At 37.1% G+C, this 26,799-nt stretch overlaps 2 protein-coding genes across 2 annotated transcripts; both read left to right on the top strand.

Moving 5' to 3' along the window:
* The first annotated feature begins 4,357 nt into the window (after nucleotides 1-4,357).
* Nucleotides 4,358-7,446, top strand: LOC115974082 (protein PIN-LIKES 2). The gene is made up of 2 exons (XM_031094303.1): nucleotides 4,358-4,695; nucleotides 5,562-7,446. The coding sequence occupies exon 2, from the start codon at nucleotides 5,598-5,600 to the stop codon at nucleotides 6,957-6,959; it is 1,362 nt and encodes a 453-aa protein (XP_030950163.1). The 5' UTR covers nucleotides 4,358-4,695; nucleotides 5,562-5,597; the 3' UTR covers nucleotides 6,960-7,446.
* Nucleotides 7,447-22,730: 15,284 nt separating this feature from the next.
* Nucleotides 22,731-24,336, top strand: LOC115974092 (probable ribose-5-phosphate isomerase 2). The gene has a single exon (XM_031094310.1). It carries the CDS (start codon nucleotides 23,147-23,149, stop codon nucleotides 23,999-24,001), a length of 855 nt encoding a protein of 284 aa, XP_030950170.1. The 5' UTR covers nucleotides 22,731-23,146; the 3' UTR covers nucleotides 24,002-24,336.
* The last annotated feature ends 2,463 nt before the right edge of the window (nucleotides 24,337-26,799 follow it).

Genomic DNA, 26,799 nt, shown 5'->3' on the forward strand with positions numbered 1-26,799 from the left:
ATTTTACCACATCATTTTACAACATCCCATTTATCAGATGTTTTATCATTCAATTCTATATATTAAAATAATATATACAACATATTAAAATAATATTTACAACTCATCAAACACAATCAACAGCCACCACACTGCTGCCAACAACCAACAGCCACCACCACACAACCACCACAACCCAAAACACAATTCAAAACAAACCCATAGCCCACCAACACCAAATCGGAAGCCCCACCACCATCATCATCTTAACCACAAACCCCGACAAACCCACCGCCTCCACACCCTCACCCATACCCACTTCCAAACCCAAAACCTTCATAATCCAAGTCAACCCAAACTCCAAACCCACCATCTTCCCCCCCACACTCTCCGCTACCTCCACGCCACTTGCTCCCCCCAATTCCTCGACCTCAAAACCACCGGCAACTCTGGCCTCCTCAAAGAGTTTGACTTTGGCTCCAACCTCATCATCGTCGTCATCGACACCGACATTACTCCCAACCACAAAAGCTTCAACTACCAAGACTTGGACCCATACCCACCCACCACCGACCCATCCATCGGAACCCATAGCCTAGCCCATCCGAACCCACCCACCTCCACCGGAACCGAACCCAGCCACCACAATCTGAACCCAAACATAACCATCTAAACCCACCCATTGCCTAACCCACCCATCAAACCACAGCAAAAAAAAAAAAAAAAAAAAAAAAAACCATTGCTAGAGAGAGATCGGCGTTGAAGTGATCGTTAGCATTGGCGTCAACGTGGAAGAGCAGTGAGGGTGAGAGAACAAAAGATGAGAAGTTGAGAGAGAGGAGAGGATTGGGGTTTGAGAAAAAAAAGAGAGGAAGAGACTAAGAAATGAGAGAGAAAGATGAATAAAAAAATAATAAACCATATGCCATTCGGTGTCCGTACCATGGCAAACTTGTAAGGGTACTGTTCAATGTTGCAAAAATTTGACACAGTTAACACATCTGATAAAGTTTCGTTTTTTGTGTTTGGTGTGCCAAATGTGCCATATTATAACATTTAGCATTTATGCAACAGCTGCTGTGGATGCTCTTAGGTACACATAATTGATAGCATCTTGGTACAAAAGCATCCCAATATTAGCACTTAGCAGGAGGGAAATTAGACACAACAAAATCATTCTCCATAGTAGCACCACTTTTAGCAAGAGAGTCAGCCACAACATTGGCTTCCTTAAAGCAGTGCTTCACCTGATGCTGAGGAATTCTCCTGATTAAAGCATCAACAAGCGGGGATAAGCATTTAGAAAAGACCAAAACTCCAGAGATCATGTTAACAATTAAGAGAGCATCCAACTCAATAATAATAGTAGGCAAATGCATGTCAATACATAGCTTTGAGACTATCCCTAAGGGCTCAAAGTTCTGCCACAACACTGGTGGTAATACCAACGGATCTGGAAAAACCTCCGATCCACTCCCCATTGTGATTCCTGATGATACCCCCACCTCCTACTAAACCTGGATTATAAAAATAGCTTCTTCTTCTTCTTTTTCTTTTTTCTTTTTTTAAAGTATTAAAAATAGTTTATACTTTCGATGAATCTTTATTACCAAAATATTAAATGGCTTATATTAATTGTTAGGATAGCTTACGCTAGTTAAAATTCCAACAATTACTTATTATCTTTCAAGAATTTTAGAATTCTACTCCAACTAAATTCTATTACAAAATTTTAAAAATTTAGTATTTTATTTTATTTATTTTGATCAAATATCACAATTTTGTGCTTTAATATAATGAAATTTACACATTGAGTCTAAAATGATGAACTATCCTCCTAAGAACACAATTAATTTGTAATATAAGGCTACTAATAACCCACAGTTGGAGATTTGAACAAGAACAATGCTTTACGTGAAATTATGCAAATGTGACGATATTATTCATAAACAGAGGAAACAATACACTCTTTTCTCAAGAACAGGCTCTAAAAAGGATTTTAAGACTGTTCTTTCTCTATAATTCTCTTTATGATTTTTTGGATTACTTTCTGTGGGTCCTCCTCTTTGCCCTTATCCTCCCTTATATTTGCCCTACTTTCTTCTCAAGGATGTGCTATCCCCGCATAGTTGAAGGGCTTCTTGTCCCATCAGGCTCTTTGCTTCCCTACTTTCACGATGAATGAAGACTTTTGGAGCTCTTTGCACTGTTTAGGCCAATCATTCATTAACAAATGTGATTGTGCCAAGTAGGTGTGCTTCATTGATGCGGAGGTGATTGTTGCTCTATCAGGAAGCTTCAATAGGCTTCCTTGGATAATTATGCATTTTCCAAAATTCCTCCTTGGTAGCTCAACAAGTACATCTTCCTTGGTGGCTCAGTAAGTGTCTCATTCTTGAATCTCCTATAGCATCCCCAATGAGAATAGAATCCAGACCTAGTCCGTGGTCCAAGGTCCAAATCTTTCAAAGAGGTCAATCCTCAGAACGGGCTTGTCATGCCCCCTTTGAGAAGTTTTCCTCATGCTTTGGACCTTTTCGGGTTTGGGGCATGACAAGGTTGGTCAGGGATTGAGCTTATTTTCATTCTAGGCCCAATGTCACTTGGGCTCAAAAACTACTTCCTTACACATAACATAACATTCTTAGGTGAAGTGACTCAATATGTATATATATTAATTCATTAAAATTTCATGTGACTTACTAACTATTAACACATTTTCTTACAAGAAATATATATATATATATATATTAATATATATAATTTTTTTTAATTAATCTATGTTTAAGTGTATTGCATGGCCATATTTAAGATTTAAGATTTAAGATTTCTTCTTTTAATTTTTTTTTTTTTTTTGGAGAAGCATAAATAATATGGTGTCGTTTTAGGGTTTGCTCGTTATAGCGTGACAATCATAGTCATAGAAACAAAATAATACATACAAGAAATACAGTAAGAAAACAGAATATAAAGAAAATTCATAAATGAAAGAGGGATTATATAAAACAGTTTATAAATGTGACATTTATGCAAGGTACTTGGAATATCAACCCAAACCAAGACCAATTCACATCAAATGTAAGACCATCCACATGCTTAGTGAGGAAGGAAAACAAAGCTTACCTGAATTTCTTGTCGGTGCTAGTTATGCCGAAGTAATAGAAGAAAAGGTGTAATTTTACTTTCATCTCTAAATAATAAACAGAGGATATATAGTAAGAGGCCCAAAATAAACCACTCCTTAGACAAAGGATATCTAGTAATAGGCTCAATTGGCTCACCAGTTTACTGCTCCAATTCAGACAGGTTAAAAATTTAATCCTATCAATTAATCTACATTAAATTGATCACCCTGCTACATTGTGAAGGAATGCAACATATATTAATTAATAATATCTCTTCAAAGACATATGGCAGGCAAGAAGAGCAAGCAGCAAGCTACTCCACTAGAGCTAAATATCATCAATTTCAGCTGGGGTTAGTTCTCTACAAAAAGCAAGTACAACAAAACTAATATGAATTAAAAACTACAAAAGAAACTTCAAAAATAAGAGAATCATAAAAGTCAAGGAATGATAAGATATTGGAGTTTAATGAGGACAGTATCAATAATAAGTAGAGAAAACATAAATGACAATTTTTTTTATGAGAATGAGGCTAATTAAAGACGATATCGAGGAAAATGGATTTTATGTTGCCATTCTAAAAATAGTAACGACAAAGTAGAAGTGTTTCATTATTATTCTAAATTAGTTTTTTTTTATTGGAAAGCCACACCATGTGAGATTTAAATCCATGACCTCTGTTCTACTCTACTATTGAGGAAGAAGAAGTGCTAATCAAGCTAGAGCCAATTGGCGAAATTAGGTGGTATGCTTACCAAAAATTAACTAATGATATAAATATTTCTAGTTATGTCCATAGATTATATATGTTTTTTTTTATGGAAAGCCAAAATTATATACCAATATGTGCATACTGTTACCAAAAATCATGAATGGTCCAGAGCTTCAGCAAAATTTGTGATGTTCTATCAGCCAACTGTCATGTATTAGCCATTACAAGTCTAATGCAAGTGAACTGTCAGACTATTTTACCATTCTTTAGGCGCCCATTGGCCAACGTTTGCCAACCATTAGTGCCGCCATTTACCACCAACTGTCACATGGTCCACCTGATTCCCGGGCAGGCCATCATTACATGCCTGTTGCCAACCATTGGCTACCAGCTCTGCCTGTTGCCATATCTGCTAAATGACAAACGGAATAATACATACGTCACTACTTATTCCGTACCAAATTATAATGTTTTGTTTTTTTAACCGTAAAAGGGAGATAAAGATCAAGTAAAAGTAAAGGATACAAAAGAGCTGGATTAGACCAGCTTTGGTGGATTGGCATTATAGTTTGCCATATCTGCTAAATGACAAACAGAGCCAAGAACGACTTTGGGAACAAAAAATAAAACTTGTAAACTAGTCCATTCTGCTGAAGGGAAAGAAGATCAGCAATCATAGTCTTCTCCTTCCATTGGTGTGCTTTCCGTGTTGCAAACTCGTTGGACTAATCTGTTGCAGTTGCCTAAAAACAAAACTCTACAAAAGTCAAAAACCAAGTTTTCTAGCTTTTATAGCTGCATCCACCAGAGCTTCCTGAGCTGCTCCATAGGCACTGCCTGCTGCACTGCTAGCAACTCCAGAAAACATAATCTCTCCCTGTAAGCTTCTAGCTTCATAGGCATAGGCATAAGCACTCCTCCTATGGTTAAATGGGTCAATTTTATTTCATTAGTCATTCACCAATACCAGCTCTTTGATTTTTCTGTTTGGATCTAAGAGAGTCCCTGTTTTCTTGAACAGGCTCTTCTTCCATGATGTATCTTTTGCTTTTAATTATTAATGAAGTTTGTGTGTTTTCTATCAAAAAATAATACTAATAATAATAAATACCAGCTCTTTGGTTAAGAATCAGTTAATCCAAGGTTGTTAAGGAATCCTCGTATGCGTTTTCTCTTCAACAGTTCAACTCAAAACCTCTGTCCCGGAATCTCTCTTCACTCTTTTTTTGTGATCTGCAAGTTTTCTTCTTTTACACTTTTTTTTTTAATTGCAAATTAGTTTTGATGTTATTGTTGAATATTTGATAAAAGCATTGTTCTGGTTGATTTTCTTGTAGAGAATGAAAAATTATAGATACCCTTTTCGTCTTTTGGTGTTTAGAAAACCCCATGCTGTGTTTTCATTAATTTTGGACGCGGTTTTTGAAAATCCCATGTTGTATTTCTTTGATTTATAGGATGTGGTTTGTGGTAATCTTGTTAAAGATGGTGTTTTTATGGATCTTTTTGCGTTTCTTGATAATCTGTCCAATTTAAATTTGAGATTTAGTTCATTAGGTTTGTGAGACTCTTGTGTTGTGATTGATTATGATAATTTTATGGATAATATGCTGAATTCATGTTGTGGCAGTGCAAATTTCTTGGTGAGGTTTTAGATATTATGTTGTTGGTGTTATAGGAACCAGAACTACTATTGAATTTGATCTGAGTTTTTGTATTTGTATTTTTTGTTTGATTCATTGCAGAGAGAATTATTGATTTTTCACTACAAAGAGGGAAAAATGTCGCGATACTTAATTGAGCTTTATCAAAACAATATGAAGACTAGTGGTGAAGATATACTAAGTGCAATAATCCCTTTGATGAAACTTCTTTCCCTTACGGTTATAGGTCTGGTTCTTGCACACCCCAAAACCAAAATAATCCCGAAAGCGACATTTAAGCTTCTCAGCAAGCTTGTTTTTGCTCTCTTCTTGCCCTGCCTAATATTTACTGAACTGGGTGAAAGCATTACAGTTGAGAACTTTGCTGATTGGTGGTTTATTCCAATTAATGTTGTAATCAGTACAGCTATTGGTTGCCTCCTTGGGTACATAGTCGTGCTTATTTGCCGCCCACCTCCACAGTTTAAAAGATTTACCATTATCATGACTGCATTTGGTAATACTGGAAATATCCCTCTTGCACTTGTCGGATCTGTCTGCCATACTAAAGATAATCCATTTGGACCCAATTGTCATTCAAGAGGGGTGGCTTATGTCTCTTTTTCTTCATGGGTTTCTGTGATTCTTGTTTATACCCTTGTGTATCACATGATGGAGCCTCCAATGGAGTACTATGAGATTGTTGAAGAAGGGACTGAGATTGAGATTGAGGAACAAGAAGCAGTCAATGATGTCAGTAGGCCTCTCCTTGTTGAAGCTGAATGGCCGGGTATGGAAGATAAAGAAACTGAGCATTCAAAGCAACCCTCTATTGCTAGAATTTTCCAAAGCATATCAAGTGTTTCTCAGTCGTCTGTTCCTGACCTTGAGGTTACAGGAGAAGGAGCTCCGAACAGTCCCAGGTCCATTAGGTGTTTGGCTGAGCCTAGAGTTGTCAGGAGGATCAGAACTGTTGCTGTACAAACTCCAATACAGCACATACTTCAACCTCCAACTATTGCTTCTCTTTTAGCTATCATCGTTGGGATGGTGCCTCAGATCAAGGCTTTTTTCTTTGGATATGACGCTCCACTATCTTTTCTCACTGACAGTTTAGAGATTTTAGCCGGTGCAATGGTGCCTTCTGTGATGCTTGTTCTTGGGGGTATGCTTGCTGAGGGGCCAATTGATTCAAAACTTGGTCTTCGAACTACAATTGGTATAAGTGTGGCAAGGCTCTTGGTGCTTCCTCTTCTTGGAATTGGTATTGTTGCTTTGTCTGATAAACTGAATTTTTTGGTCAGCGGTGATGAAATGTACAGATTTGTGCTTTTGTTGCAATACACAACACCGAGTGCCATTTTATTGGGAGCAATTGCCAGCTTGAGGGGATATGCAGTTAGCGAAGCTTCAGCACTGCTCTTCTGGCAGCATGTGTTTGCCCTGTTCTCCCTTTCCTTGTATATCGTTATCTACTTCAAAATAATCTCATATGTTTGAGGTTTGCATCATATTTTACTGTCATAAAGGCCCTCGGTCTATAGGTTAGTGTTAAAATGCCATCAGATTACTGCAGTCTCTCTGTCCATTATAGCATAATTGTTTAAGCAAGGTTTACTTGCTTAATTGCTGCTCTGTGTTCTCTAGTGGGTACTGGTGATGGAAGTGAATGATGCTTCTCCCCTGTAAATTGATGGTTCCTTTATGAAACTTGAGTCAGTTCTTGTCTGTAAAAGCTTTGTAGCACCCAATTTAGTCATCTTATTTTGATTAGAAATTGTATATAGCTCTGACATTTTTTGTTAAATTATGTCAATGCCTTGTTTTCACCTGAAAATGAAAGGCTTAGATCTGCCCTCCCCTTTTTCTTTCTCTTCATTTGATACTGCAAGTTCTAAACCATCCTTGTCATGTTTTATGTTATAAATCCAGCTTGTACTGATGGTTGTCCAATTAAATAAATGAATGAATCCAGCATTTATTGAAAGTTAACCCATTGCCCAAATTGTTTATATTAGATCATTTTTAGAATTGGACAAAACTTAGATACAGTACCTTAAGTGCAGTTCTTTAGGTACCCCTCTTAAATTTTAGGCATCTGTCCATTTTAAACATCTCTCCAAACAGTGTTAAAATCCTCTCCATTTGTTTACTTTTTTTTTTTTTTCTTCTTCCTATCTCACAAAAACTGAAAAACTCAATGACCAGATTTCTTCGGACTTCTCACACCCAATCTGAAGAAAAACTTCTTCAGCAAAATCCATAATCCATAGGTTGTTTTCAAAATTATGAAACATGTTGACTTCAATTTTCATTTAAAATAGATTTATTGGTTGGAGAGATGAACTTTGTTGTACAAAAACTTACAAGACCTTGAACACCTGATTCTCTCTTTGGACCAACAATTTCAACACTAGAAGCTCCCATTGATGCCAAAAGAGAAACTATCACAAATATTGTATTGCCACCTCTCATGGATGTCTTTCACTATATATTTGCTGATTGAGATTGCTGTAAGAATTGAAGGAATTGCCGATGAAGTCAACGAGTTGGAAGGTCTGGCAGATTTCGCTTGCAATGGACCAGATCTGAAGGATTACGAAGGGATTGTCGGCCAAATTTCTTATTCATTTTGAGATGTGGAGAGATCTAAAGCCATTGAGTTTTGAGAGAGAGCGAACTAAAGGAAGCCAGAGACGGAAAAAAAGGAGAAAAAATGTCTTTTAACGCCGTTTAGAGTGATATTTAAAATGGACAGATGACTAAAATTTAAGAAAGGTACCTAATGAACTGCATCTAAGATACTGTATCTAAGTTTTGCCTTTTAGAATTATATATATATTTTCTATATTTTCTTTATTTATATTTCTTCTGGAATAGTGTTTCATTTCATTCAGAATTTAGATAAGGAAAAATCTCCATATAACAATGCCAAATTTTCAACTAGTTGACATTGTCCAACTGAATCCTAGTGATCAGTCTGTTAAAATACTGAAAAGGGGAAGTACAGCAAAAGTTAAATGGGAAGTGGATCTAAAGCATAATTTCTTTAATATGCTTAATATATGTCTTTAGTTTTTTGGAAATTAGTTGGAAGTACCAGAATATTTATCGAGCCAAAAGCAGTAAATAGTGGCTATGGTACCGTGGACCATGATCGCTGAAACTCCAAGTTACTGGATTGTACAACCCTGTGACTGATTCCATATTCTCAGGTCACAGTTACTGAAATCAGAGATACGATCGATTTTAGTTCTTTATTTATGATTGGCTTTGGTTCTTTAAGCTGTTTTTGTGATTAAGACTTGAAAATTTAGCAGACAGGCAGAAATAAGCATTAAAAGCCATTTGAAAAATGATGTAATGGACTGCTTGTTTGAGATTGAAACATGCTAACCTACTTAGATCGCATTTTAGATCTTTTCATTTGACCTTGGAAAACATGCATATTCATCTTAACTTCAGAACTCTGGAAGTGTTTGCATTGACGATATTTGTTAGGGTGCTGGTTGAGATAGGTTCACCACCTAATTTTATTAGTTTGCATTTGTTGGAAAATAATTTTTGTTGTAGATCTGTTGTTGGTATCATGGATATATTACTACATAACTTATTAATTTGTTGTCCAAAATTCGATGAGATAATCAACAAAAATCTCATAGTAATGTGGTAAATAGATATGGAAAAAGTATCTTTTGAGACGGTTTCATAAAACCTCTCTCATGGTATATGTGGGTCTCACATGTGTAGATACTACATATTGTGAAAGGGTGGTCTCATGAGATGATCTCATAAGATACATTCTCATAGTTATGAGATTTATGTACTACCTTCCTTGTCTTAGTCAATCTCATAACATATTCTCTCCTAATCCTTTGTGCCATTTTTTTTCCTTTCTTGTACTTTTTGGAGTCATTGAGAGTTGAGACAAAGTTTGTTAGACGAATACCTCTTGTATAAAAGGAGAATAAAGAGAAGATATTCTATAAAACGGAAAATGCAGTAGTACAATGAATGCATTGAATAATTTTGCTTGTACTCTCAAATTGGGAGTAATGGAGTTATATGACTCCAAAACGCATAATTGTTCATGACATCCTGACGAGTCCCAAACACCATTGTAACACGGGTTTTAGTGGTATTCTAAAAGTTGGCACCTTCTGCCTTCATGGTAATTGTGCTTGTCTTTATCCCTCCAGCATATTGATCCAAGAAGATGACCATTTTAGCTATTATTATTCTATAAGGCATGCTTACTGATATTATTCTATGAGGTGTGCTTGCCAAGACTCCAAATAATTCTGCACTTGTGATTTTTCTAATTGTGGAAAGGTTATTTGGTGCATCTGTTGGTAGATTGTGGCTTTGACATCAAAATCAATTTACTTTTTCATGGCATTGAAAAATACATCTATGCACCTTTGTTGGTGGCCTGCTGTGATTGGCGCATAAGTGCTTGGGTAACTAAATAACTAAAAAGATTGGTATGTTCTATTTCGATTACTGCTATCTTCCTCTTTGTAACATGTAGAATGGGGATCACTTTCTCTGTGTTTTCCATTTCATGTTGGTGATGTAGGTGAAGACGTGTATTTGAGATTGATCCATCTCAATTTGTGTGTGTGTGTTTTCATTGTGCAATCAAATAGAGTGAATCTTCTTCAAGGGAAATTGATCACTTCATAGGAAATTAGTGATGATGGAGTTACCTTATATACAAGCCTAATAAGCTAGCTCTGAAGGAGAGAAGTGATAGCCTGTAAAGCATTGATCACTATCAAAAGAAGAAAAAAAAACACATAATAGGGCCTTATATAAGAAGGTCCAATTGATAATGCCAGAGATTTCATGCATTGATGATTATCAAAAAAGAAATTTCATGCATTGATGCCAAATACTCCACCATCAAACCTTTAGGTTATATTGAATGACATTGTTGTAGGCTACATGTACTAATACGACACCATTTAGGTAGATGCTTATTCTGTATTGACTTGGTAGAGTAGAGATGATATTATATCTCTGAGAAAAGCATCTATACTATTGGCTCCACTTTTGTGGTGGCTTATGTCTGAAAAATTATTTCATACTTGTGCACTACTCTTGTTTTTTCACATAAAAAGCGAGTCTTATTTACCAAATATTGTGTGTGTTATTCATGTATGAGATCCAGTAGTAAGGTCTACCTTTATGCGAAAGTTATTGGTATGTGATGGTGGACATGTGAGAGCAAAACTACATACTTTGGACTTCAAATTTCGGGACTGTAAAAATTAAATTCGGAATGGGGAATTGGTTTGGTTAATACAAGGACTATTTTAAAGAGATCTTTATATAAACTTGAGAATAAAAAAACAAGGATGTCAAAAAGATATGATGGCTAGGTCCTCACACATAATCGTTTGTATGGAATTTTAGTAATTACTATTAATATTCTTGCCTTGTTAATGATTTATGAATTTGTGAAATTTACAATAAAAGTTAATAATGTAATATCTGAATGAAGTCTTGATAGTGTTTTTTTTTTTTTTTTTTGGTAAAATTTAAATGAAGTACTTAATAGTTATGTCACAATAACAACAGATGCATCTGTTTCCATTTCAAAGGTTGAATCCAAAAAACCTGGCACAGTATTTGGCTGGAATGTGTCAATTCAAAGGGTGTTTTTTATTTTTTTTAATCCGGCCATTGTGTCAATTCAAAGGTTTGATCCATGTTTATTACATTGAAATTACTAACTTTTTTGCATGGTCAAGTAAGTTTGTCCTAGGGTGGGTAATTCTTGGCCAAACATTGTTTTACACCTTTTGTTCAAACTTCTAAGTTGCATTTTGACCTTCCACTTTTCTTATAATTGAAAGTTTTTCAAACTTTAAAGAGTAATGTTAAGGGAACAACTTTTTTCATAATTTGTTAAAGTGATAAATTATGATTAAAGTAATATTACTTTCACACATATTTATCATTGGTACAACTTCTGTTATGAATCAATTGCAATAAGTCATGATAATAGTTTAAGAATTTTAGTGACCCTTGAGCTTATTGTTGATCAAATTCAAAACTATGACTCACTTTCAAATCCGAGAATGCTCTCTCTTGTTTGAATTTTGGAGCAGCGCACATGGAAAGCATGTTAGACCATACACATTGCTTGGTCAAACTGAAGTTGGTTATTTCTTAGAGCTTGCCTTTCCACAAACTCTTATCCTGAATTTGGATTTGTATGGTCTAAATTCATTGACCATAATTATTGTAACGTATGTTGTAATGTAATTTAATTACACTATAGATGTGTTTAGATACCGCTTATTTGCTGAAAACTGAAAACTTATTACTGAAAATATTGTAACAAAATAATTTTTAAAGGTGTGAATAGTGCTGTGAGACCCAAATTTACCTAGAAATCTATGTTTTCGTCAATTTGATAGTACGTGAACAGTACCTATGGGACCCACTAAAAAAACGCTAAACACGCAGATTGGGCAAAATGCCCAATTCAAACGCACGCTAGATATCATTTAAATAATGTAATTATTAAGGAATAAGAAATTAGTGATGAACTTTGCCTAATTTAGTCTTTGTTTTATCTTTTTCTTTTTCTTTTGGCCTGCATGGTTTATTATTTTCATCTGAATGGTAAAAAGATTGGTGGGATAACTTACTTATAATGCAAATACAGTCTTATTTGTTTAGTCAAATGGTTCGGATTATAACGAATCTCCCATAAAATGATATAAACTACACTATGGCCTACAAGAGGTGGGTTTTGTTTAAACTTTCTTGATATTGACTCTTGGTTCCAACTTGAGTAATTCGTGTTATCATCCTTGCCACGCTTAATTTCTTAGAATTAACAATTTCCCTTGTCTTGAAGTACTAATCAATCACCACCACAAACTAGAACATGCTTTTGTTCAATGTAAGACATGTGGGTCACCCTCTCTTATTTGTAACTACTTCTCCTCTCAGTTTTTCCATTCTTGGAAGGAAGATGGGGCGGAGACGAATTTTGCCTGTTTAACCTAGTTCTGAATATGTGTTAAAATTATTTATGTATAAATTAATTAATTAAATTCCATTTCCGTCTCATCTTGTCATGCTTTGAAGAAATATATATAAATTTAATTTTTTTAATACATAATTATACCAAGAGAGTAGACTGAAGATAACAAATACCTACCATCAAAGCAAATTTTTGAAAAAGATTATCTACCAATCATCTTTTTTGTATCTCGCAAAAGTAAAAGTTTTATGTTCATAACTCCATTCTATTATTATAAGCTTAAAATATTTGTTTATCAATTTTTAAAAATCGTTTCATTAATATCAAAACCACCTCATTAGGAATAATAAAATAGCTCCACCAACTTGTCAATTGTCACACTTTCCATGCTGCACAAATTTTTTTCAATCCTAAAATGAGGATAGAACATCCATGATCCTTCCCATACTGCACAAATTTTTTGATCCTAAAACGAGGACAGGACATCCATGATCCGACCACGTCCACATCCAACCGGACCAGCTATCTTTCCTAATTGCAAATTATGCTTATTGCAAAAATTTCTCTTTCTCCTTGGGTTTTAAAAGTCTTCAAATTCAGATTTCCCATTTTGATTATGGACAAGATGGCCCACGGATACAACATAGGACCAAAGCTGAGGAGCCAAACAATTGACTATCCCAAGAAGATATCCATATCCTGGTAAAACTAACTCTAAAATCTTCAGAAGCTGAAGAGGACAAAAGTGATGTTGGATTATAAAAAATCCTTGAATATGGGCCTCTCAAATTGCTTGTCACTTGTCATAATCAAATCCCGGCAAGTAACAGCCCTCTATAGTGCCCCCAATAAATTTTTAAAAAAAATAAAAATACATGAAAAACGATATAAATAAGAGTAACAACTGTGAAAGCAAATAAAGTTTTAATTAATAAATTGAAAGATCAAATCAAATCTAGCATATGTAAAAAGTTCAGGGAAACGAAATCCAGAGATTGGGAATATGCGGAGAATTGTGGAAAAAGCAAGCAAGTTTCACGCCTTGTTTCCCACTACCTTCCTGAAAAGATAATAGCAATTCAATTTGATTCCATTCATATGAGGCCCTGTCCAAAAGGACAACCTAAAGTAACTCAACACCAATGATGTTTAGATGCCATAATAGTATTAGCCACCCACACCCTTTCAAAAAGTGCCTTTGACCCTTTTTGAGTTTTTAGTCAAATTTGGGGATCCCAATTGTATTTTATATTCTCATTCAAAGCCTATACACTATGCAGTATATATACACAACTCTCTACTCAGCTTATATACAAAAAAGTAATTTTTAATAACATTCCTATTATTTCAATTGCATATATTCTATAAATCATTGCTATAACAAATTTTTATTGATTTTCATTTTGGTTTATCATTGATATTACTTTTTCAATTGTCAATAACCATATTAGTAGTTTATAATTTTTTTTGTAGATCAATTTGTAACTTTAGTATTTTTCTTCTATCATACATCTCTAAATCTCTTTCCAATTATTTTGCTTTGAAGTCATCAATTGCATGGACTTCAAATATTATAAGAGAGATGATATATATTCCGAATGCACAAAATACTTTTTTCCAAAATCATCCATATTAAGCATCCATCCATAATTTTCTCCAAAAAAAAAAAAAAAAAAAAGCATCCATCCATAAAACTTAAATGTTTTAAGTTAGAGAAATTGTAACTTCTCAATAAAACTGCACCTCTATATTAATAGTGTGGGGACACGATTCGTGGCGGACCGTAACAGTGACGAGTTCGCTCGTTAAAAAGGGGCCCCAACAATATCATTTGTAGAGCGTGGGTTTGGAAGGCTAGGCCTTGATCGACAAGCGGTGGGTTTATCGTGGCGTTCGTGCGTGTTTAGATCATCTTCACCCATGGAGTCTCTCTCTCCTGGAGGTGGGTTGGGAGGCTCTGGTTTTTGGCCATTTTTCCCAGCCCCTTCTTTAGGTTACTGATTTTTCCTTTTATATTCGCCAGTGTTCACTGTCCTTTGTCCACGTATAGGGTCAACATTTCTCAGGTTGATATTTGTCCCATCAGCCTATATTCAAAGTCGTTTAGGGTGTTTATAAAAGTCAAAGAATGCGGCTCTGTCAGGTTCAGAGAACTGAATGGCAGTAAGGGCAGCTTTCCCTGGATATTTTTAGATCTTTCTTCCAAGTTTCAGCCCTATGCCGTTTTCGCCCTTCTTTCTAGTGGGACTCTGGGTCTGCTGAGGACTGAACTGCCCTCGGCGGTATCCATAGGCTACCTTGTCGAGCTTGGACTGAGGCCCTCCTCGGCTTGGGCCTTTGGATTCTCTCCGGGTAGATGGGCCTGGCTCACAAATCATTTGGGCCCCACAACAGCCCCTCAAAACCCTGCTGTCCAACCTCCTGGTTGGAAAGGGGGGTTTTGGTAACACCGAGCATCCTCCTACGGCCCAATCAATTCGGCCTATTTAATAATGTCGGCGGCTCCTGATCTGCCCAAGAAATGCACCGGTCCGCGAGACAGTCTTTTGATTTCGCGCTTGATGCGATCTTATCGTTTGGGTATCCAAACCGCGCTTTTAATGGCCGCTATTTACGAGATTACTTTAATTCGGCGGTTTGTTTTGACGGGGTGGGGAAACGGAACCGGCATGCTTGTGCTGGCAGATCCCTTTGGAGATCTGAACCTATTAAATGCCTCCCGCTCCACCCTCTGTATAAGAAGGAAGGGGGGAGGTTATTGTTTTTGCAAAGAATCCCTCTACATCCTTCTGAGATTTAAAATACTTAGCCTCCCCTAGGGTTCATTCTACCCACGGGCTTATACACTAAGTCGTGATACACATTCCATAACAAATGATGAAGAGACCACACTCCTCAAAACAACACATTCTGAAAAAACTTGAAATGGCTCGGTCAGGGCAAGGGTGGCGCAGACTTAAGATCTGTCTCGCCTTTCTTTTAGCCAAAATCCGAAGCAGGGGCTCGTCATGTCGAATTCTCGGCGTGACTGAGTCGAGAACAACCAAGACCAGCACCACTCGGCTCCTCACGAGCGTACCTAATATGGCACCAACGTGTTAGGAGTCAGGGCTGAGGCAGGGGCTAAGTGCTTTTGCTTCTCCCTCTTTTGCTCCTTGGTGCCCTCCCCCTCCCTCTTCTTATTGTCTTCCCAGCACCAGTTCCGCTCTGGTGCTGTTTCTTTTCTATCTTTTGCTCCTCTCTTTGTCTCTTCATCTCTCTCCCTCCTCTTCTCCTCCTTCTTTTACTCATGTCCTCCATTTTCTTCCTTCACCTCCTCCATCTTCTTCATTGATTTCTTCCTTACTATTTCTCTCTTCTTCATCCTCTTTCTTTTTGAAGTGAGTTCCCCTCTTAGTACGAGCAGCGATGAGGCGGAGATTGGAGAAACTTTTGAAGACGAGTTCAAGAGGCGCCTGACAGTTTACTTATCTGTACTACGGTTGTAATTGTTGCTTAGGCAGTTCACGTTTTGTATAGGCTTGTTTGAGCCCCTTTTTGTATGTTGTAATAATTTTTTATATTAATAAAAATTGTTGTTTATCTCATTTCGCATGTTATGTCTCTAAGTTTTTATAAATTTGCAAGCGCTGCTCGGCACAATAATATAGCATCTGAATCAATGACGACTAAGACTAAAATACTAGATAATAAAAAGATGTCGCCACAATTTTAATTGAAGTGCTTGGCACGATAAGGCCGACCAGTGAAAAGTAACACTTACCCCATGCTAGCCGAGGAGAAAAACGAAGGTTTGATGCCGGATGAGGAATAATCATTTGGAGATATATCACTCGCTAAATGAACAGCCCTCTTATACGACTGAATGCTGAGGCGTTCTACCGCCTTGCTTACACCTTTATTGGCCTTAGCTTCTTTAGGGTGTTTAAGCCGTGGATGAAGTAACCTGACATTTTTATCAAGTAGCCCATCTTACGAACTTCAAATCTTTTCTTATCTGAGTAGCCGGTTTCCCCATAGGCTTGAGTCCGAGGACCATGCAAGGCCTTGGTTCTATTTATCCCTTTTCCTCAGTGTCTCTCAAGCTGCCGAGCAGGAGGTTGTTCTTGGCAACGGTTACTCCCCGGCGTGGGCCATAGTCCGTGGGTCATCATGTTGAACGGGCCTGGGCCGCGAATTCACTAGGCCCATCGATTTAGAGGCATTTCCGTAGTCTTTGACCGCGTGGTACTTTCTGGCGTCCCAGTGCTCGAGGTGCGCCTTCCCCAGACTCCTTTAATCTCATGGTCGCAGATGACGCTGGAAATCGAGCCGGAGACCTTTTGTCTGTAGCGCTTCTTGGGACGCTGTATGAATTAAATGCCATGACCTCATCTTTTCGAATAAATAGGAGAGAAAGTTGCTTTACCTACGCACAAATCCTTCAGCTTCCTCCTTTAGGAAATCATGTTTGAGGCGAGGGTTAGGGAAAAAGGACTTTCTCCACCGCGGAGGCGCCGTGTCCTCCCGAGACTCGAAGGAGTGATGCACGGGCCAAGTAAGCATAAACTTAAGAGAAATTTACACTTCGACGGAGGGGGGAGGGTGTCTCCCCCTCTTTCAGTCAAAATCCGAAGCAGGTTCTGGTCATGCCAGTTTTTTGGTATGTCCGAAGAAGGAATTTCCACCATCAGCACTGTCTACCTTGTAGCCGGCAAATTCTTGTGGGGGCTTCCCAACTTCCGGCTCCCTGCGCCTTTTCTGTAGATGGTGTTAGTCTGAGGTCAGATTCTTTGGCTGCCTGAGTCATGGGCATGTAGAAGTGTCGAGGAATGGTTTCCTCAGACGACATCTTGCAACAGTAGCCAATCTCTCCTCTGAGCTATCTCCTCGGTTTTATATTCACTCTTTTGTACTTTTCTTTTGCTTACGCAGTTAACTCTAACGTAGGCTTGTTTCAGCTTTTTTAACTGTACACTGTACTGTTCTTTTGTCTTAATAAAAGATGTGTTTATTTCTTTATACATACTTTCTTCTTTTCTTTTCTTTTTTGCAACAACTACTTTGTGCATGAATATTAAATCTAAGCTCGCCCTTAATGAGGTTCCAGGCAGAAAAATGCCTTAACACAGATTCCCTCCAGTTTAAACTCACAAGTATTGTCAAGTATAACAATGGTAATTCTCAATAAATTGAACTCTTGGAACTAACCGGGATAACTGCTGAGTGCTGCGCGATGCACGCCAGACCCATGTCCAAAACTTAGCTTTCCTCATCCAGGTAGTTGGTTTCCCCTAAGGCTTGGGTCCGAGGACCATGCAATGCCTTAGTTCTGTCCAAAACCTAGTTTTCATTTCATCCAGGTAGTTGGTTTCCCCTGAGGCTTGGGTCCGAGGACCATGCAATGCCTTGGTTCTATCCAAAACCTAGTTTTCATTACATCCAGGTAGTTGGTTTCCCCTGAGGCTTGGGTCCGAGGACCATGCAACGCCTTGGTTCTGTCCAAAACCTAGTTTTCATCATCCAGGTAGTCGGTTTCTCCTGAGGCTTGGGTCCGAGGACCATGCAATGCCTTGGTTCTGTCCAAAACCTAGTTTTCCTTACATCTAGGTAGTCGGTTTCTCCTGAGGCTTGGGTCCGAGGACCATGCAATGCCTTGGTTCTGTCCAAAACCTAGTTTTCCTTACATCCAGGTAGTTGGTTTCTCCTGAGGCTTGGGTCCGAAGACCATGCAATGCCTTGGTTCTGTCCAAAACCTAGTTTTCATTACATCCAGGTAGTTGGTTTCCCCTGAGGCTTGGGTCCGAGGACCATGCAATGCCTTAGTTCTGTCCAAAACCTAGTTTTCCTTACATCCAGGTAGTTGGTTTCTCCTGAGGCTTGGGTCCGAAGACCATGCAATGCCTTGGTTCTGTCCAAAACCTAGTTTTCATTACATCCAGGTAGTTGGTTTCTCCTAAGGTTTGGGTCCGAGGACCATGCAATGCCTTGGTTCTGTCCAAAACCTAGTTTTCATTACATCCAGGTAGTTGGTTTCCCCTGAGGCTTGGGTCCGAGGACCATGCAATGCCTTGGTTCTGTCAAAAACCTAGTTTTCCTTACATCCAGGTAGTTGGTTTCTCCTGAGGCTTGGGTCCGAAGACCATGCAATGCCTTGGTTCTGTCCAAAACCTAGTTTTCATTACATCGAGGTAGTTGGTTTCTCCTAAGGCTTGGGTCCGAGGACCATGCAATGCCTTGGTTCTGTCCAAAACCTAGTTTTCATTACATCCAGGTAGTTGGTTTCCCCTGAGGCTTGGGTCCGAGGACCATGCAATGCCTTGGTTCTGTCCAAAACCTAGTTTTCCTTAGCGCTGGAACTTGGTTTTAAGGGAGCTAGCTCCTTGGCCAAGCCCCTAGAATTATTCGTGTGACTGATGCTGACAAACGTAGCCCCTAATCAAGAAGCATAACCCCTAACGGAACTTTACGCTGGAATTGGAACCTGGTTTTAAGGGAGTTAGCTCCTTAGCCAAGCCCCTTGTGTTTATCTATACGATTGACTCTACCAAGCGCCTAGTTTGCTCTTTACGGGGGACCTTGGCTTTGGGGGAGTTAGCTCCTCAGTCAAGCCCCTAGTCAAGGAACTTAGTCCCTAACAAGACTGTATACTAGAACTTCATGACCCACGGCTAGAAATAACACCGGTGTTCTCTCGACCCACCGCCTATAACAACACGCAAGCCTTTCTCACAGACGGCGCCAATTGTGGGGACACGATTCGTGGCGGACCGTAACAGTGACGGGTTCGCTCGTTAAAAAGGGGCCCCAACAATATCATTTGTAGAGCGTGGGTTTGGAAGGCTAGGCCTTGATCGACAAGCGGTGGGTTTATCGTGGCGTTCGTGCGTGTTTAGATCATCTTCACCCATGGAGTCTCTCTCTCCTGGAGGTGGGCTGGGAGGCTCTGGTTTTTGGCCATTTTTCCCAGCCCCTTCTTTAGGTTACTGATTTTTCCTTTTATATTCGCCAGTGTTCACTGTCCTTCGTCCACGTATAGGGTCAACATTTCCCAGGTTGATATTTGTCCCATCAGCCTATATTCAAAGTCGTTTAGGGTGTTTATAAAAGTCAAAGAATGCGGCTCTGTCAGGTTCAGAGAACTGAATGGCAGTAAGGGCAGCTTTCCCTGGATATTTTTAGATCTTTCTTCCAAGTTTCAGCCTTATGCCGTTTTCGCCCTTCTTTCTAGTGGGACTCTGGGTCTGCCGAGGACTGAACTGCCCTCGGCGGTATCCATAGGCTACCTTGTCGAGCTTGGACTGAGGCCCTCCTCGGCTTGGGCCTTTGGATTCTCTCCGGGTAGATGGGCCTGGCCCACAAATCATTTGGGCCCCACAAATAGTTTTTTTGAATGAAAAATTTGATGGATTATTGTTATTATTATTTCAAAATAAGGAATAGATTGTTGACCTAATCACAAGCCTCCCAAAAAGAAATACCATAAACTCCAAGATAGGAACGGACGATTTTAACTTACCAAAAAGTTAATTAATTTATTTACATATTCATTTTTAAAATACACTACACATCTCATTTCTTATTTTGTAGTATAACTCATTAAAATGATTATATTTTTATTTTCTTTCCCAAAAACATCATTTTTTTTTCCTTCCCCAAAACTTGTAGGTGGCAAACCTGGCAACCACAACCAAAAAAAACCTAAGAAACTAACACAAATCCATTGCTACCCAACACATATCACCACCCAATGCAAAAAAGCTAGTGGCAGACTAGCAGCGTGTTTGGGGCTCCATACTATAATTTTCAAATTTTAGAGAGGTCAAATTCATACTTTTATAGGCATAAACTTTATATATATATATATATATATATATATATATATATATAAAAGATTGATTTCAAGTTATAAATAATGTAATTCTAAGTAATGTTATATCACATAATAATTTGTTTTTGAATTCATATTTTGAAAATCTCACCGTTGAATTCCATGTTCTATATATTCTTAACATGTATGTCAATTTTCATACAAATCCGATGCTATTTTCCATTTGATCCCCACATACACACATATATATATATATATTGGGGTTCAACATGGCTATCACCGATTCCACCCCAAACACAAACCTATCCATCAACCCTAAAACCCATGGCCCGTTGCACTCCAATTTGCAAACTCATGCTACTGCAAAGTCGCCTCCACAATCTTGTGCAAAGTTGTCTCCACAATATCAATCAAAGATTACCCAATTGTGTCTCCACAATCTTGTTGGAAGCCCTCACCCATGCACAATGCCAAACCTCATCTCCGCCATTGCTGGCCCAACATATTTTCTATGTAGGTCTAATTGGAGAGAGAGAGAGAGAGAGAGAGAGAGAGAGAGAGAGAGTATCAAATGTGGAGGTAATTTTGCAACATTTGGTGAACACTGTTCTCTATTTTACATTTTAACAAGTTTTAAAAGACGAGCGGATGAGAAAAACAATGTGTTTAAATTGATTTATATTAAAAGGTAGATTACAATATATTTATATATCTAATTTTTAAAATCGCACATATAATAATGAGTTAGTGAAAAAAATTATAATCCAAATATTGGCTCCTGAATCTGCGGAGTCTGGTACTCCAACCAATGTCAATGAAATGTGCTTGATGTAAACTATAAACTGAGTCATCTGTGATTAATTTTCGTGTCCAAAATAATCTTTGCTTAGTGGAGAGCTCATGCAAATGAAAAGACCATCCCCATCACGAATAGGGGAAAACAAATAAAAAGACCACCCCTTGTCACAGGCTAACGGTACGATTTGTTTGTGTATATATAATGGGGTATTTCATTTTAAGATATACCTAAAAAAAAAAAGTCATTTTCAGGAAAGGTTAAGATAATCTCTCTCTCTCTCTCTTTTTGTTGACAACTCTTATCATTAGTTCCTTTCTGGATTTTATCTTTGAGCTTTTTAAGTTTAAACGAAAACAATGTACTGATCCAAAAGAGAAAGAGGATCCTTTAAGTGAAATCTAAAAATAACTCTTTTCATTTAGTTGTATCTTTTCTAATACAACGATAACTTTGATGCAATAGTGTGGACAAATATGAACGCTTTGTAAGTTTTATTTATTTTTTAAATTGTTAAAATTTCAAGTTTTGTCATTTATGTACTAAAAAATCATAACAAAATATGAGTCTATAATAAATAAAATTAAAACAACTTGTAATTCAGCAATGACATTATGAAATTATTAATTCAATATAAAAATGCCTTTTATTTTATTTTATAGAATATATAAAAGATATTCTTCTCAAAAAAGAATATATAAAAGATACTAATAAGTGGGAGTGATGTTAACGCAAAGTTATTTCAAATGTAATTTAAACTCTAAAATAGAAAATAGTGAAGAATTGTGTAAACATGTATTATTTGTAGTTTCCTTGCACGTAATGACATTTTTAGATCATAAAAAACTCATGAACAGGAGGGTGGGGGGTTGTTTTAATTAATCTTAACGAAGTTTTATTTCATAATCCAACTATTATATGTATTATTATCCCATATTAATTGGATGGCATATATCTCAACCATCATCGACAATCCCAAATTTTTATTTTTTTAATTTTTTTTTATGTCGACAATTCTACCTTCCAAGGCTTCCATTACCTTTGAAAGTAGTGCAAAGTGAAGCAAATGCCATAATTAAACATATATTATGTATTTTTTTTTAAAAAAAAATATATAGGATCTATTTAGAATCGATTTATTTAGTTAAATTTTTTTACTAAAAGTATTGTAGAGAAAAGTAAAAGTCAAATGAAATAGTATAATAGGACTTATGAATAATATAAAAAAGTGCAGTATGATCCATAAATAGTAACTAAAATAAATTGAATAATAAAATAAGTTGACAAAAACAAGTGCTGCCAAACTCACACATAATACCACTTCTTCTACGGCAGCAAAATGTAAGATTGTTAATTTTTCTATCATATAATATAGTTATAATAAAATGATTATATATTCTATGAAAAAAAAAAAAAAAAAAACAATAACACTCCTCCAAATTAGTCAAACTGCGTTACCCCCCAAAAACAAAATATAAAATAAAGAAAAAGTAAACCCTCAAAACACTATTCCATTGGAGGAATCTTATTTCACTATTTCTGTATTTCCCAAAACGCAATCCAAATTTTTTTTTCCTCACCGCGTGAAATACGCCACAAATCAATATCTTTTCTTTCTCAGATTTCCTTGTATGCGAAGGCAGAGGAGTAAAAGCATTTACTTCCTCTCCCTTCAAACACACAAAATATATGGAACTCCTTTTCCCTTACTTTTCTCACGCCAAAAATCTTTCTTTCCTCCTTATAAAAGCAAATTAACACAAACCCTTCTCTAGCGTGTGCTTGCCTTAGCGCCTCCTCTTCCTCACTACACTTAACCCTACCTCTCTTTCTCTCACCACCACACATTCCAAGATAACCCTTTTCATCCATCAATCAATCTTCCTCTTCATCTTTCTCTGTTTTTTTCCTTTTCAAAAATCTACATACAAATACCAAAACTGAAGCCTTTGTTTGGACTTGAATAGCTTCTTATCCCAACCCCAGATTTCATTTTTCTCTTCTTTCTGGGTATTCTCATAAAAGATCAAAACTTTTTTGTTTTTTCCTTTCTGGGTTTCCTTTATATTCAACCGTAAATGGCAATTTCTTATCCCCAGTTCATTGTCTCGGAGAAATCTCCCATGGAAGCCAAAATTATAGTCCCTTCTTCTTCTTCCTCTGCTTCTCAAGCTTCTCCTTCTCCTCCTCCTCCTTCTTCATCTATGTCCCCAGTGGTTCTCACCCAAGACGAGCTCAAGAAAATCGCAGCCTATAAAGCTGTGGAGTATGTTGAATCCAACATGGTTATTGGCCTTGGTACTGGCTCCACAGCCAAACACGCTGTGGATAGAATCGCTGAGCTTTTGAACCAAGGTAAGCTTCGCAACATTGTAGGCATACCCACATCGAAAAAAACTTATGACCAGGCTGTCTCTCTTGGAATCCCTCTCTCTGATCTCAATTCTCACCCAGCAGTCGATTTGTCAATCGATGGTGCTGATGAGGTTGACCCTTTTCTTAACCTTGTTAAAGGCCGAGGTGGGTCGCTTTTGAGAGAAAAAATGGTGGAGAGCTCGAGCAAGAAATTCGTTGTGATTGTTGATGAGTCAAAGATGGTTGAGCATTTGGGTGGGAGTGGTCTAGCTATGCCTGTTGAGGTTGTGCCATATGGTGATCTGGCCGTTGCTAAAAGTCTTCAGGCTTTGTTTGAGGACTCTGGTTGTGTTGCAAAGCGTAGAACTTTGGATTTGGATGGGAAGGTGCCCTTTATTACAGACAATGGGAATCACATTGTGGAATTGTTTTTCAAGAAGGATATTGGGGATTTGAATACTGCAAGCGATAAGATTTTGAGGATTCCTGGTGTTGTGGAGCATGGGATGTTTCTTGGCTTGGCAACCACTGTGATTGTAGCTGGAGAGCTTGGTGTCAGGGTGGAGAATAAGTCTTAATTCATTTTTATCACCATGATGATTTATCTAACAATAAATTCATGGCTTTTGAGGCAAAAATAGGGGGGGGAAAGGTTAAATTTTGATGATTAATGTAATAGGGAGGAAGGGTTTTTATTTTATTTTAGGATCATTGATATAGTAGAATCTGTGGGGAGGATCCCCTCAAGTTTTGTTTTCGTTCTCAGATAAATAATTAGCAAGGAAGGATTAGGAGATTTGTTATCTTTGTTGGCAGCTGAATGAGCAGCCTTTTAAATGTTGAGGCTGTAATGCCCTTTTTTGGAAATGAAAGCTTCTTCATTGTCTATTGGATGTTTCAGCTTTTATGCTTTTATGAATGCAGTTTTCAATTGATGGAATGGACTGATGCAACCTTTTAAAAATCAGAAAAAATTGTATAGTTATTATTGAATTGCATAATTCTTGCTCTTGTTTGTGACTTTGCAGGGTTACATGTAGTCTGCATGGTGTCTTCGATATGTATTTGAACTTGGTAGAGTTGGCAGCATGTTTGTGTTCGGAATAGGTGTGTGTTGTTTACTAATTGAACTTGGAATCAATGAAGACATTTCGCCTTTGAAAACTGGTTCGTGTTGATTTTATGAAGGACATGAACTATGTTACACTGATAATTCTTGTTTAATCTTTATATGCTCAAACAAAAAACAAGGAAAAGAAGAGAAGAACGTGTATATGTAATGGTTGGGTCATGGGTGTGATGGTGCTCAACTTATTTGTACATTGAATTATAGGTGTTATTTTTCTAAGAATTCTTTTAGAAAATATCTGTCCTTTTTATTATGCTTCCAACTTATGAAGAGGAAGGTAACATCTCAAGTGTTATGAAGAAACACTTGAATTGACTGCTTTTGGGCTCTCTTTTTTTCTTTTCTTTTTTCCTTTTTTTTTGGGGGGGGGGGGGGGGGGGTGCACAGAGCAGTGGCCTCTGTCACCTGAGGAAAGTGGTATTCCTTTTATCTTGCTATATCTAACACATTCTAATTAACTCTAACCTATGTTTGGATGGAGGGAGATAGGGGGAGACGAGTAGGGAAGGTAGCAGGAATGAGTCTATGGGATATGTTGGTTATACATTATTTATACTGTCACGGAGAATAATTTTTCAGTAGGATTTGTTATTTGTATTTTTCTGTTTCCTTGATGAGCATAGGTTTGCTTATAACAGTATGGAACCTTGCTCTGGGACATACTCTGTTAGTGAGATTCCTGCCATCTGATTAGCTTAGTACTGGTTATAATGTTGAGTGTCAGGCCATCAAGTATTTACTATTGTCAATTGAATACCAAGAGAATGCTCAGCAATGAAAGATTTTCACAATGACTGCTTCTCATGGGTAAGTAGCCAACAATTTCTGGTGTTCTTGAAATAGAAACTAGTTGAAATTAACCTTCTGTTTAAGTTTAATGCTTGAGGGAGTTGTAGGTCCAACCCCAAACCTTTGTGATTATGGATTTTGCATGTCTTATGAGGCTGCTTCAATATTTAACTTTGCAGTCTTGAAAAACTTTTAGGCTTCTGGTTGTTGCTTGGGAAGCAATGTGATTTAGGAACTGTAGATTATGCTGTTATTTCAACACATTTGTTGTGGTGCTCTTATTCAAGATTATTCAAGCCCTATTGAACCTCTATTGTAGTCATTCTGAGATGTCCATGGCTGTTGCAGGTAATACATGTATGGGCTGCTTAGTTACCATGAGTGTAGTTGGAACCAATATGTTGGTCCTATTAATGGAGCCGTCTTTTTCCACTCTAATACTTTTTGTGAAAGCTTACGTTTATTTTGTGTAGGTGCTGTCAAAGGAGAGAAAAATCCGTGTGGGTTTGTTTCTCTTCAGTTTGGCACACATTGAGTTGAAAAAAATCAAATTTGTACATTTTTGTATCAATTATAATAACATTTTGTTGTTGTGTGCAGTTTTAGCATCTTGTGGTCAGTGATTAATTGGTTCAATCATGTAAGTGTAATAAAACAATGTCAAAAGAGTGTAAAAAACTGTTACCTTGATTACCAAATGAGTATGTTTTATTCTTTGTCCATCTTTTAAGTTACAGATTTTATATCAAGTTATGATTTTTTTGGGATAAATAAAAAAAAATTTACAATAATCTTTGTTGTTTCATTTAAATGTAAGTTGAAGAGAAGATTTGGATTTCTTTTAGTTCAAATGATTTGAATTAAGTTTGTATGGTACAAATGTGATCTTCTGATGAAATATATGGATATATGTAAGCTATATTCATATGTTAACGTGGAATGACAAACTGTAGGATGTTTTGTCAGATTTTGACATATGTAATTTATTGAAGCAAAACATCTCTCTGTTAAATAAGTAAAACATCTGTTTTTTCTCTCATAATAAAAACCATCATGTATTTTTTGCAATGCATATGAAGCAATTTATACTTGAAATTGTTATTTAAATTCTCATACCTCTAAACACAGCTTGTCAGCTTTTGTATATCATGTCATTGCTAGATTATTATGTGTTTCAAGCTTTTGTTGAGTGCTGATTTTCACGTTGCAGTAAAGGATGAACATGGTTGAGCAGATGAAATTGGTTTGATCCTTGGAAGCAAACTCCCTATTTTCATCAGTGTAACATATATCTTGACAGTAAATATCGTTGTTGTTCTGTAATTACATTTAGAGGATGCTTCTCTTGCAGTATGCAAATGATTCTGCACACTCTGTATTGCACATATCACACCATGCCTTCTTTTTCTTTTTTAACTAAACATGCCTCTTTAGCTTTGTTTGTTATCATTTTTCTAA

This window comes from Quercus lobata, chromosome 1 (assembly GCF_001633185.2).
Source record: "Quercus lobata isolate SW786 chromosome 1, ValleyOak3.0 Primary Assembly, whole genome shotgun sequence".
NCBI lineage: Eukaryota > Viridiplantae > Streptophyta > Magnoliopsida > Fagales > Fagaceae > Quercus > Quercus lobata.

Bases quoted from the DNA above. Each gene is read 5' to 3' on its own strand.
- LOC115974082 (XM_031094303.1), top strand. From the start codon at position 5,598: ATGTCGCGATACTTAATTGAGCTTTATCAAAACAATATGAAGACTAGT.
- LOC115974092 (XM_031094310.1), top strand. From the start codon at position 23,147: ATGGCAATTTCTTATCCCCAGTTCATTGTCTCGGAGAAATCTCCCATG.